This window comes from Suncus etruscus, chromosome 3 (genome assembly GCF_024139225.1).
Source record: "Suncus etruscus isolate mSunEtr1 chromosome 3, mSunEtr1.pri.cur, whole genome shotgun sequence".
Classification (NCBI taxonomy): domain Eukaryota; kingdom Metazoa; phylum Chordata; class Mammalia; order Eulipotyphla; family Soricidae; genus Suncus; species Suncus etruscus.
Genome location: NC_064850.1, coordinates 23,935,442 through 23,949,861, shown reverse-complemented (window position 1 = coordinate 23,949,861; position 14,420 = coordinate 23,935,442). Strand labels below are relative to the sequence as shown.

The 14,420-nt window shown below is 34.8% G+C and overlaps 1 protein-coding gene across 11 annotated transcripts in view; it reads right to left on the bottom strand.

The window, feature by feature from the left end:
* LOC126003964 (neurexin-3-beta) overlaps positions 1 to 14,420 on the bottom strand; it is a 1,607,127-nt gene that overhangs the window by 185,217 nt on the left and 1,407,490 nt on the right. For all 11 annotated transcript variants that reach the window (XM_049770305.1, XM_049770308.1, XM_049770307.1 and 8 more), the window contains one exon: positions 9,069 to 9,240. In XM_049770305.1, coding sequence (XP_049626262.1) covers positions 9,069 to 9,240 — 172 coding nt within the window. The remainder of the gene's footprint in view (positions 1 to 9,068; positions 9,241 to 14,420) is intronic.

The window sequence follows — 14,420 nt, the reverse complement described above, 5'->3', positions numbered from 1 at the left end:
CAACCTCAGGCTGCATGGATATTATTGACAGGGGTTTTAGAAGAGTGGGAGATTTTTATCACTTTGAGATGAGCTGCAATATGATTATAATCGATTGAATGATTTACCTTTTAGAGACATTTCTTTACTGCCTTTGCTTTATAGAATTATAAATGACATACTGTATAGTCCATGTATATTAACATTATTGTATTATAAATCTGCCACCTTTTTCTAAGAAGTTAATTTTTAACTTTAACTATCTAGAAGGATCCTGTAACCTTGAGCAAGGTAAAATTGAGACAACTTGAAAGTTGAACAATTTTCCATAAATAAAGCTATGATTTTGTATGGATATTATGTATTTTATGTTTATTAGTCTGGGGCAGACAGAAAGCACTACAGGGTAATTGCATCTTAGGTTAAGATAATAATTCAAGATTTCTATAATTAAAAACAAAATGTTTTATGCCAAAATTTAATTTACTACCTAGATTTTCTGTGATAGTAAAGCAAAACTTATAATTCCCTTATCGTAATTCTAAAACAAGGTGATGACTTTTAATTTGAAAAAATATTTCATATTGTAAAAGAACTGCATTAAGTAAAATGCATTAAATATTTTTAATTCACACTACCTTAAATGTGCATAATTAAATGTGAATATACTACAATATAAACTTGATTTTATTATTTATTAACTATACATGAATATATTTATCTTTATTTTTTGTTTTACTTTTTAGGGCCACACCTGGTGATGCTCAGGGATTACTCCTGGCTATGCACTCAGAAATTGCTCCTGGCTTGGGGGGCTGTATGGAGTATGGGGGTTCGAACCATGGTCTGTCCTAGGATAGCGCATGCAAGGCAAATGCATTAGTGCTCGCACCACCGCTCTGGCCCAGAATATATATTATTTAAATAGAAATTTAGCATTTTATTTAGTTAAATTTTTAGCCAAGTAGTGGTAGAAATGACTAATATCATTTACCAATTTCACTGTCTGCAAATTATAATGCAAACATTATTCAAATTTGGCTATATAAATAAGGTATATTTTAATTTGTCTGAGTCCATTTCCTGTTTAAAGCCCGAAATAATCAATAAAATATAAGTCATATGCAAACAAGGACCAAAGACTAAGATATGTATCTTATAAAGTCTCTATAAAACTTCCAAGCAAAATTATTCTTTTGTTCAAAAACCTCTCAGATCAAAGCATTGCCCTTTTTCAAAAGAATTCTTTTAATGTCTTAGTTTCTATAATTGCTGCCATATAATCTGATCTAAATATTCAACGTAATAATAAACTCCATTATGTGCCATTTACTTTACAGATAACCTTGAGTCATATGTGATCTTAATGCCTTCATGACAATGCCTATTCCCCTAACATTTATTTCTATGGGGGTCTTCTCTCCCTGTATTCCAAATGTTCTTCTTTTCTATGAAATCATTGCATGTAAGTGTAAATATATAGTTATGTTGTCTTTTTGTCTTCTGGGACGTTTATATTTAATTTTAACCTTAGTCAGAGCCCACAGTTTGCCTTCAAATGCTTATCAGCTTCTAAGAGACATTTATAGGGAAAGGCTTTAGGTTTGATAGCAGTAATTGTATTTAACTTGTAAGATACAAAGCTATTTATCTTGTGGCTGAGAATTCATAGGAGAGAAAGGAGGTTTTCCTGATAAAGGAAAAATTAAAGGGAAAATATACTAAGTACCCTATTCTCTGTTCTGACAATCCCTAAGGCAAGTCAATTAAAGGAAAAAAGACTTTCCTCGAATAAAATTCTTTTTTGCTTAGATCTGGTGTTAGAAGTAAATGGGATCAGAAAAGAAAGAGGGACCCCAGACTTTCTAAAGGCCAAATCAATGTGAACCAATGTGGTGATAGAAGGCAGGTGCCACCAATATTAAAGCAAGACCTGACTGCTAGATTTTTTGAATTAGATTCAATACTGAATAGAGAGGAAAATGGAGAGGAGTTGGAGGTGGATTAATTTTTGAATTGCTGGAGCAATCAAATATTGAAGGGTACCAAAAGAAATCTATGGAGGAACAGAGTAAGTTTAGCAACTGGAGCCTCAATTCAGCAAGATGCACTGGAATACCAACATATTAAATAACTTGGTAGTCTGAAAACAACAACAAATATGTTTACATCTCTGCATATCAGTGAGCTTCTAAATTTGTTGTAAAGAGAATTACTACAGGAGCTCTTTAAAGATATGAAGCTTGGGCCAGTGCTTGACAAATATGGCAAATATGGCCATGCACATAAGTCACTAGTCATCTTGATAATAAATTTAGATTTTGAATCAGGAAGTCTGGGGAGAGTCAGGGATTCATTGTCAATAAGTTCCCATGTGATACTTATGCTATAATACTGTGATACTATAATACTGATGCATCCAAGTACCATGCCCCAAATAATTAAACTAGATTACCTAGTACTATGACCTGAGCAGAAAAGGAGAAAGGGTTGTTACTTAATTAAAACTGGAACCTGAGTTGTAATAATTCCCAGAAGTCTATCATTTGCAGCCAAGACAAGTATTTCACTTTCTTTTTCTTTCCTCTTTTACTCTCCCTCTTCTCCCATCTCTCTCCCTCTCCTCATCCCCTTATTCTCATTCCTTCCCTCTTAATTCTCCTCTCTTTCCCTTGAATATTCTCTATCTCCCTCTCTATTATCCTCCTCTCTCCTCTCTGCCTCTTTCTTCTATCTTTTCTTCTTTTATTTAGTTTTCTCTTCTCTTCCTTCCCTCCTCCTCTGTCCTCTGTTCACTCAGCTCTCTGTTTCTGTCTGTCTTTGTCTCTCTCTCTCACACACACACACAAATATATACATAAACATAATTACTGAAAAACATTGTAAATGTCTTATTAGCAAATATTAACCCAAGCAAGTAAAAACTTTCTTATTCATGAATCATAATTCATTTTCCCAAAATGAGAAAGAATGACTAAAACAGCAATATTCTATATACACTTGTTGGATTGTGACATTTATTACTAAGTCAAAAAACTTTATTTACAAAATCACTTCCAAATGTTCCTAGGAATGTTCAAACTTTATATCTCTAGTGACTATCACAACTTTGTGGTCTTGAAACAATATTGATTGAATTTATACTTCTTATTCCCTTGGTTTGACTTCACAAACCATGTTATTCTTCCTGCTAAGCTGAAAGAAATACTAGTCTTGGATGGATGAATGAATGGGTAAATAGAGCTTGTTTTAATCTGTGTTAAAATCTGGCAATGCCTCAAATGTTTGTAGCTAAAGACAGAAAAAAAAACCCATTGGTTAATAAATAATTAATAAAGACTCAAAACATGAATAAATGTGTGTCATGTCAAGTATGTAGACTTTTAACCCTTCAAAATATCAATTCCCTATTATGAGAGATATGAATCATAAAATTCTCTCTCATCCTCATGTATTCTGGATAAACCGTAAAAGGACAGTGAGAAATTGTGATAATTTATATTTAGCTTTAAAAGAGAATTCCCTTCTAAATGACGGTTATTTTGCATCACAGAAATCACTGTATATTTATAGATACATGCTACTGGCATCCAAAGGGTAGTTGAAATCCTGTATACACCCTACAATTCCCTTGACAGCTTCTCCAAGTTCCCCACATCCCTACTACTACACTATAACTAATTATATACCAAGAGCACCACAAAAATGGCAATGGCACTAGGTCTGAAAAACTACAAACTGATTTATAATAGACAGGGACATGATCTGAGAATATTTTTATAATCTTTCTTTAACTAAAACATTAGTGTCTGACTGAAATAACTCTGAGAAGAACAGTGGGCTGAGAATATATGAAGATTTAGAAGAGGCATTTTGGCTATACCTACACTAGCTGTATGATCCTAGGTAAATAACTGAACCCCTCAGGGCCTTAGTAATGTGATCTTCATTAGGATAGGGCAGTAATAATAATAATACCAATCCTATTTATTTCTTAGGATGGAGTGACTGCTTCAATAAAATAATGGTCTTAAAGGTATTTGAAGCACCAGTAGTCCCTAAATTAGAAGCACGGTTTAAATTTTAATTCCTATAAAGACAAGATCTTTTAAAACTAACACATTCTAAACATAAAAGGGAGTTTTCTCATGTAAAATTTTAGATGGGGGAGACACATCCTTCTCCTGTTCTTGGTTAAACAGGATTTTTGCTTATAATACAAACAAAAGTTATTTTTCATACATAGGCATTCTGAAGGCTTATACCTATAATATTATTTTTTTGGTTTTGGGGCCGCACACAGTAGTGATTTGCGTTTACTCCTTGCTCTGTGCTCAGAAATTGTTCCTAGCTGGGGAGCCATATGGAATGCAAGGATCAAACCTGGGTCAGTCCTGGATCAGCTGAGTGCAAGGCAAATGCCCTACCACTGAGCAACCATCCTAACCCCTACAGTTTAATGCTTAATTTTGTTTTCTGTGCTACTATTAGGAAATTTGAACATTTTTTAAAACTTTGCATTGACTTGCTTTTTACAATGCTACTAATAGCATAACATTCTTTATGCACATAATTTCCAACACCACACCCAGCACTTGTGGACCCCTTTCTTTTCCAAGGACCTTTCATTTCAAACCTCACTCCCAACTTAATTGTGTGGATCAGTTCTCCCTTTATCTTGTATTTGGACTTTTGTTACTACCCTGGTTGCTATTTTTAAGGTCTACATATTTAAGGGATCTAAATATTGTTAAGGGATCTTTAAGAGATCTCTCTTTAAGAGGTCATTCTGTATATTTTCCTTTCTTCTATACTGACTTCACTCAGTAGGAAAAATCAGGATTTCAGTACAGACCATCAGAGATCCCTTTACTGACTGAGAAAAGGAAATTCAAGTATAAGCACTTCCCATGGAGTTGGAATGTTCTATCAAAAACAAAACAGGGGCTGGAGAGATAGCATGAAGTAAGGCGTTTGCCTTGCATGCAGAAGGACGGTGGTTAGAGTCTTGGCGCCCCATCTGGTCCCCCAAGCCTGCTAGGAGTGCTGGGCATAGAGCCAGGAGTAATCCCTGAGAGCTGCCGAGTGTGACCCAAAAACCAAAACCAAAACAAAACAAAACAAAAACATGAAAAACAATTGTGATCTTGCTTTCCTCAGCACCACTTGCCGGGGAAAGATGAAATGGCTAGAATATGGTGGTACTTGCAGTCTTCACCTCCTGATAAGTCTAGTTATAAGAAAACTTTTTGGTTCCATCAACTCTAGGACATAGTGGGCTGCATGTACCTTCTTACCAGAGAAAAAGAGAACATGGAGGACTCATGTAATTTCCTCCATCCAGCTTCTCAGGGGTCCAAAAAAATAAAGCTAATATTAATTCCTTATGCCAAAGTCACCTTTCACCTTCCCTCCCTTGTGTCAGCAATGTATTGTATCAAGACAGCAATCAGAGGCTTTATAAGGAACATTTGTCAGTGCCTACATGATAGCTCTGGGCTGATTCTTTTATTTCCCTCTCCTGTTTCTTAGACTTTCTATTTTCAGGTTCAAAGAAAGAAGTTGCTTTTGAGTTCTATTTCCCAGAATTAAGTGATAAGATTTTGGTGGCTATAGAACTATTTTCATTTTGGATTCTTCCTGATTCACAAAGAGACATTGCAACATACCCTGTGCCCAGCTGGTTTCTAAATATTTCACAGTGGGGTATGTAAGTATAGCCATATAAAATCCTATAACTGCCTGTGAGAAAAATATGTAGTTGATCATTCATTCTGTCACTCAGGGGCCTGGTGAGCAAAACAATTCCATAGGGTCATAGTCTTAGAATAAGACAAGTTCATACGTCTTCACTATTAAAGTGTTAGTAATAGGCAAGGCACAAAAATGTACTCCTCTTGATGGTTTATAATCAGGGGTCCTCAAACTTTTTAAACAGGGGTCCAGTTCACTGTCCTTCAGACTGTTGGAGGGCCAGATTATAGTAAAAACAAAAATTATGAACAAATTTTTATGCACACTGCATATATCTTATTTAGAAGTGGAGAAACAAAATGGGAATAAATATAATATGTGGCCCGCGGGCCGTAGTTTGAGGACCATTGGTTTATATACTTATCTCTACAAATAAAACATATGTCTTGGGCACAGGGATACATCATTTTTGTAGGAACTATGTCCAAAGTTCCTCACCAGGTGTCAAATATAGGGGTATTTTTCTTCAAATATAAGAATATCAAATCTTAGAATTTTAATTAAATTAAAAATTACCAGATAAACTAGTGATGCTTTATATTTAACTACATAATTACTTTAGATTGGCAGGAACACAGGAGGGAAGGAAAAAACAAGATATCCAAAGCTCAAAAGGTGAGTTGATTCTTAGGAAGTCAAAGAGAAGTTGAATGTGAAACTAGAATGTTGATGTTCCCAACACCACTTTCTAATGCAGACAATCTAAAGAGGCAATAGCTCCTTTAAAAACTCAGTATCATTTAAATTGCTGCAGAGAAGCACATGGCATATGGTTAGAAGGATGACTTGGACTCTTTACAAATGAGTCAACGCAGGTTAAGACCTGAAAATGACTTTCAATTCAACATCTTAAACTAACAACTTGTGAGAGGTTACTGGTACTGACTATGACAATGTGACATTTAAAGAAGAAGGAATGAATCTATGCTGACACAGAAGGAAGATGTTCATTTCTAGTTATGCATTTTTCAAAACTATTTGCTATGGGAGTAATAGTGAAAATTGAGCCCAGTTGGTAAGTGAAGAATCTGGGCTTCATTGTTTCCTTATTTATTATGTGAATTAAGAAAGATCATATTATATCTCCCATCCCAGGCCATCTAAAGACTATTTGACAACAAAATGCAGTAAGTTGTATGAATAAATATGTAACAGTAAAAAATACTACTCTTTCATATACTAGGAAACAAAGGCTCATGATGTGTCAAATGTGACTAAGTTTCAAGAATTGGATTACCGTAAACAAAGAATTTCCTAAAGAACCAAGAAAGAAAAGAAAGTTGGCGATAATAAAAACTAGGAGAATTGAGAAAAAAGACATGGTATATTTCAGTTATCATCAGAAAAGATAAATCCGAACTATTAGAAATTTGTACGTTTTAGGGTTGTGTTTTGAACTATATGGAGTATGGATGCTAAATACTTCAGTTCTCAAGACATTTCAAGGTCTCAATCCAGTCTCCATCATTCTCATAGATAATGGAAGCAAGAGCTAAACTCCAGCCAGTTCATTCTGCAGCCCATACTTAAAACTGCCATACCATCATGTCCAATAATAATAACACATATTATTACTAAATAACAGTTACCAACAGTAACTAGTAATAACAGTTTTTAGTGGGAAGCAATGCTATTAGAGAAAGGTTTATTCTGTTTCTGAAAATATAGGAAGCAACCCACAATTTGAATCTAAAGATACAAAGAGATAGTAACTCAGCAAGGATAGCTGAGGTATTCTTACATATTCTAGGCTTTAAATGACCATTAAACAGCCTTCTCACTACCACCAATTCTTTGGATACTGCTTTGGTTTGGGAAATGTGGTTACCATAAATTTTAAAATATTTGAAATGCTTAATAGAAAACCAGACATGCAATACAGCAACTCTAGCAGGGCCAATGATAATATGCATAGAAAAGATATCTAAGAATTCCTGATTATTACAAAAGAATTTCAACAAAGACTGAGTTGATTATTATATATAGCCAGAGACAGAAGATAAAAAGTTATGTGGGATTCTTTTGCTTCAGGACTTTGGGAGTTGTGTGCTGTTTGTGGATGTACTTATATTCTAAGTACAGGCAATGGAAATCTCTGTGTCCTAGAGAAAATACTTTTGATACTTTTGAGTGGCTTTTAAAGAAAATTGATTCTGAGTTAGGCATGGAAACACAATAATACTCTTCAATTCATTCAAAATTCTTGTGCTACAAATATGCAATTTTACTTTATATATTCCCATTGAAGTGTGACAATTATTACTTAAATAGCTCTTAAATTTCTGGAAATGAACTTCTCGCTTCATCATCTCTGTGCCCATCTCAATACAAAGGAAATGAGAGAATAACATTGAAAAAGTTTTGAGAAAAGTTTAGAATTGTGGGCAAATAGCCAGGCAAAGTCTCATGCTCACATTAGTGAAAGTTCAATGTTAGCAAAATATTTAACATCCTGACTTATTATGTTCTTGTCTCCAATAGTTAATAAAGTGATTGTGGGAAAAAAATCTCTTAGCCAAAATATTTTTCCTTGTAATCCTGAAATTTTTATAAGCACAGTTTGGAATTTTTTTCCTTTGGCAAGTAAGAAATGAAAGAGGATATCAAGGAACTATTTAAATATCTTTGAAAGAGGCAATCTTTCCTCCCATTGACCTTGATTTGGCCATCTGGCTCTGGGAGTTTATAGGTAAATTTTTCTTGATGATAAAATTTAAACAGATTATTAACACCTCTCCCTCCCACACCAGGAGGCATGCTATTAAAATGCCTACTAGGACCAGTTTCTGAATATCACAGTGGCCTTAGTCAGAAAGGAAGAGGGATTGGCAAGGTCAATAAAATAAAAAAAAAGAAGTTTCACTCTCATTGCTATGAGACTTATTTCAATAATATTTAATTCACTTCCTTTCATCATCTTTTATAATATCTGACCCTCTAGACCTTCAACCACAACTGAATAAAATGTACCACGAAGTATATACCTCAAATGAATTATTTTTTAAATTATTAACAATAATTTGCATTAAAGAAGGTTCTCCTTAACACCATTACTGATCATTTTCAGAACCTAGGAAACCTACCAGAATTATCTTTGTATGAATCAGTCAAATCATATTAGCTTTTTTAAAAAAATGTGCATAGTGTGTCTCCAGAAGCTCCTTTCACTGAACCAAATCCAATATAAATAATGTGTGTTCTCATGTCAGAAAAACCTAAAAGCAGGGTTACTAGTTGGTATTTTAAGAGTTGGTGACAGTGATGAGAATATTGCCATTTAAAAGTGAGAATGATAGAGAAAACGAGAGAATGGTCATTGAGATTAAAACATGTACCTGTGGGGTAATGCTCATTCACAGGCCAGTTGTCCACCTGAAGGGTAGCATTGCCGCCATTCCTGGTGAATCGCACCACATGGTATTTACCATCATTTACAGGAGTTCTCTCTTCTTTGATAGAGATGTCCACAGTACCAATATTGAAGACAACTCCAATTTTCCCCTGTTCCTATCATTAAAAAAAAAAAAAAGACGTAGTTATCATCAAGAACCAAGTTTTCACCCTTTAAATCTGATCTGCTAACAAGTCAGTAGGTACTCAGGCTGTCAGCATGAACTTAATAATAGTGCCCTACATTTCTCCATAGACTTTAATTCTGAAAATAAAAACCAATGATATAAAAGCACCCAAATTGCTTTCCAAGCTTACACTATACAGGTTACGCCATTTGACTTCCCTCAGCAGATTTTAAAGCAGAACCCATAGAAATAACTACATAACTACTATGGTATAGTGACTGGACAGTACATTTTGTGAGATACATTTGGCTTATTTACTAGAAAAGACTAAAAAGACACTGGATCCTACATCACTCTACAATTTAGATATTAAAAAAAAATTGAGGATTAAAGAAGAAAGAGCATGCTTGCTCATTTTGAGATAAAAATCCAAGAGTAGGAATTTACGGTAGAGGAGCTAGCATCACAGATCAAGTCCTGGTTTTATTTTCTGTGGGTACAAAATAAAATAAAGGTCAGTAAAACTGAGATGAGATTTTTGGAATTAAGTAACTTCCATTCTCCCACATTGTCACTCCACATCTAAAGTTAATCTAAAAAGGATGTATTATTTGTGCAACAGTTTTATTTTGCACAGAAGAATATAACTTTGTGCTCCCCTAGAAATTTGTGGGAGGGAAACACAACAAATTCTAGAAGATGATTGCAACATGGAAGAAGACTGAGGCAAAGATGGAAGTAATGATAACATGTCAATCCTTTTTAATACCCAGTGACAATAAGAAATAAATTACAGTTATTTTTTAAACCATTATTTTCATTATTAAATAATGTTGATTATGGCTAAGATTAATTTTGGCTAATATTAATCATGGCTAACAATAATATTAAATTAATACTTAGTAATGATGTTTTCAAAATGAGAAATAAACTGAAAGTAGCCTGCACATCAGATAGCTGTTAATATCATTTTGGCATAAGGTTGTGCCATACCAGTTGGTTCTTAGATCTTACTCCTAGCTTATTGCTCACTCCTGATATGTGGTTATGGGGATCACATTTGGTCAGCTGCTCACAGGGAAAGCCACCTTGAATCCTGTATAATCTATGCAGATTTCTGTCTGCGTTTTGGGAAGGCAGTTTAGTCTGCAGTGCATCATGGTGTATGGATGAAAAAAAGTAAGAGGGAAGATGTCTTTATACAGTATGTTAGTCATCTGACTTCTAGTCAGAGTGAAGATATTCAAGTATAAACTAATTTAATTATTGTTCAGGCATTCTAAATATCAGTGCCATGATATTTACTCATAAAGTTTCTGTTCACTTATTTCCTCATTTAAGAATTATAAGAATAAAGAGAAGATTAAGGAGAAAGATGAGAAAAGGGAGTTTAGAATCTCTAAAAAATCGAGATTTAGGAAATATTTTGCTCAATCTCAAATTTACTACCTGTTGTGTTCATATATTCATTTATTAAATATGTCTATAAAATATTAAGTGCTTATGATTTAGGCTTTAATATTTATTAAGTATTTATGATTAAGTCCATGAAACATCTGATGGGATATTAGGCACTGATTTCTCTAGAGTTGTACATATTTCACCTTCCTCTCTTAAATAATAATTGTGCAATAAAAGAATGAACAAGTAATAAAGAATCTCATTCTCAAAGGTAGGAATCGAGACTAATCAACAAATGCTATGTTCGACCTGTAGGGATGCATAAAGGATGCATAGAGGGAGTGAACAGCATTACTTTGTGTGTGTGTGTGTGTGTATGTGTGTGTGCCTTCATAGCATAGTACACCATGTAAAATAATATTTGCAATTCTCAATTTATGTTTTCTGAGAAAAGTAATTTTTGTATCCCCAAACGGTGGCTAAACATACTGAACATGATTTCTTGAATCTTTGTATATTACAACACTATGTTCTCAGGCTATTTTCTCCATTTTAAAATCTCCAGCTCTAAATAAAGTATACCTTGCATTGAAATATAATATATAGATAAACTTGATTATGGGCTTCATAAACAATGTTTTTGTCCATAAATGCCCCTAAGTATTAAAATCGTGATTCATTTTTGTTATTTGTCCTTGATTCTGCAGAAATCAGACATAACAAAATTACCTTTCTGCTTTCTCTCACTTGGCATCTTTGCTAAGAATATGCATGTTGAAGTGAGAGCACACAGGTATCCCTGTGCATGCGGTGGTACCTGCTGCACTCTTGACAAAATAAGCAAAGCTTATTAATAACCTGAGTCAAATCCTGTTTAGCAGAATAAAAGGGACTGGAGGAGTTAGTTAAGGAATCATGACTTCATATACCATTTCTCTTCTGCCTACCCCACAAAATGTGGGCTGTTAATTGCATGCCGGTTCTTCTTCAAGATACCACTATATAAATTCTGGATGCACAGAAAGGATAGCTGGTGATTCAATTCACCTCTGAGTCACTAATTAATCATGGATTGTGAAAGGGTTAAAGGGGCAAGAAGAGACCTTTAGACCAGCATTCTGCAGCTTTTCAGCAACAGAAGTAGCAAAGTACAGTTCTGGCTCAGTGAGTTGGCTGATCAGCGAGATAGTTTCTTGGGCAGATTTTCTGCTAGATCCATAATAGATTCAGGGAAAGAAGAGATTTAATCTCTGCCAGAATAAATATTTGGCCCTTATCTTAGGCCCCACACATTTACCATTGCAATCACTTTCAGGGTGATCTTCTTAACACAACTAGCATGCTACCAGTGTCCTGAAGACCCTTCCCAGATATTTTCTTGTGTCTCCCACAGGCAGCAAATAAGGCTGTTTAGATCTTAGATGTGGTCTCTTTATTAGTAATCATAAGATTTAATTACTGAAACCTTCTTGTCATTTGTCATGAGACTGTAGTGGCATTATAATCTGTGGCTAACTTCTTTGTTTTGATTCTTTATGAACTTGTGGCAAATACCCATTAAGTTGCCACGGCTTGAATCCATCATAGTCAAAAGTCATGAAAATTAACTCTGCTAGCTCTTATGTGCAGACAATAGAAGTGGAAGGGGGTAGGGAAGCAGTTGATTTAAAGTGAGCCCTGACTGAACTTGAAAATGTCAATTAACTTTTAAGAACCAATTCTTTCAATAATGTTTTGGGGAGTGGATGCTAACTTTATAGACTCTTGAGGAATGTGCAAGGCTAAAATGATCTGCTTAATATAAAAATAATTTAGTATAGTATTATATAGATATAAAGTATCAATAAAATCAGAAGAAACTGTCTTCTCATGGAGACATATATAATTCTCATTACTGGGGAAGTTCATTGCTTTAACAGAATAAACATGAATTTTATTATAATGTGATTCTGCTCTAACCAGAGTATTTTTATTTTAGTTTTTGGGTCACACTCGGCAGCACTCAGGGGTTACTCCCAGCTCTATGCTCAGAAATCGCTCCTGGCAGGCTCAGGGAACCATATGCGATGCTGGGATTCGAACCACCATCCTTCTGCATGCAAGACACATGCCTCACCTCCATGCTATCTCTCTGGCTCTAACCAGAGTCTTTTAAGTTCTTTAAACTGTAAGTCTTGGATGGGTCATCTATTTTATTTTTTATTTTTTAAATTTATTTATTGATTGATATGATTGGGTTTTGGGCCTCACTCGGTGGCACTCTAGCCTTCAGGTGGGTCATTTAACTATAGATTTCTCTTCTAAAATGGGATGTGGAGAGGGAGGAAAATACAAACTATTACCTCTGAATTTTGCTATTAGAATTTTAGAACAGAGACAAAGTGAAGGGCATGGCACATGACAATACATAATTAAGTGCCTCATTTAATGTTGCCCACCTTTTCACTTTATTTTCCTTGTTAGTGTAGTTGAAATTAGTGACACAACCTAAAAACCATTTGGTTTTGTGACACTGTCATTAAGAAATATTATTAAAATAAAAGTCAATGTCTACAAATGCAACGTTAAGAAAACATCTTATGCACAGTTGATTTCTGTCAAAATTTGGTAACTACACTCTCTACATTCCTTTGTACCTCTCCAACACCAGCCAAAATAGACTGCAAGAACAGTAGGACTATAAATTTTAACAACTCCACACTCATCACCACTGAATTTGCTACCAAGGCAATTGCTCCAATCTCTGTTCTTCCTCGCTCTTAAAAAGAAGGAAAGTGGTAAATCAGAAGACATTACCAAAGAATACTCAAGTGCACTGAGGAAGAAAATGAACAGTAGAGAAAACAGCTGTCTTCAAGTAGCCAGCAAGTCATTATTCATAAGTAATGACTGTTTATGAGCCCACCTGGTTCCTCAAATTAGTTCAGTTCTATTTTTTTGATCTTTCACCAAACACATTATATTCATTCATGTGTAGGTGGATCAAGAGATGCTACCCAGATGGGGGTCAAATTGTAGGGCCGGGGATGTGCAAGGGCAAGAAAATTCCTAGGAATAAAGATTTCCCTGAAGGCAATCTCTTCATTCATTCTATTCTGCCCTTGGGTAAGGTAGAATGCACAATCTGCCAGTTTAGAAAATTGCAGCTGACGAACAGAATTGGTACTCTCAAAAGCATGCCAGTGAGATGTGCATAGGTAGCAATTCTTAATGTCTTAACTTCTAGGGCTGCCCCCACCCCAATCTCAGAGAATTAGAAATCAGTGTCAGGCAATTATACAAGGAACATATGTATGTGATCTCTTCAGGGTCCAGATACTGCCAACTGCCATAAGCAGTCATAATAAAGTAATAAATGGTACTCTTGAACTAGGTTCCTAGTTCTCCCCCATTATGAAAGTTCTTCAAGACAGAAACTTTGGGGCCTAATTCTATTTGAAGAGCCAAAGACCCATGTTCAACTATAAATTAGATTTCACTTCTGAAACATAAATGTAATTGCTGGTGTGAGTGCCATCAGATTGAACTCTCCTATTTGCTTATTTTGAAATTTAAAAAAGACACAATGAAGAGTAGAATTCAGATTTGATTGAGTTTAAAACCCATGGACTATCTGCTATTTTCTGTTTCAGTCTATGTATCACAAGATGACATAATCTTTGCATATTTTATATTTGATGTCTGCCTTATCTGTCTCTCTAACTTAATGGTAGTTATCTGAAATGCAGGAATCCTAAGAGGTCTCAGTAAATGCCTGTGGTTATGACA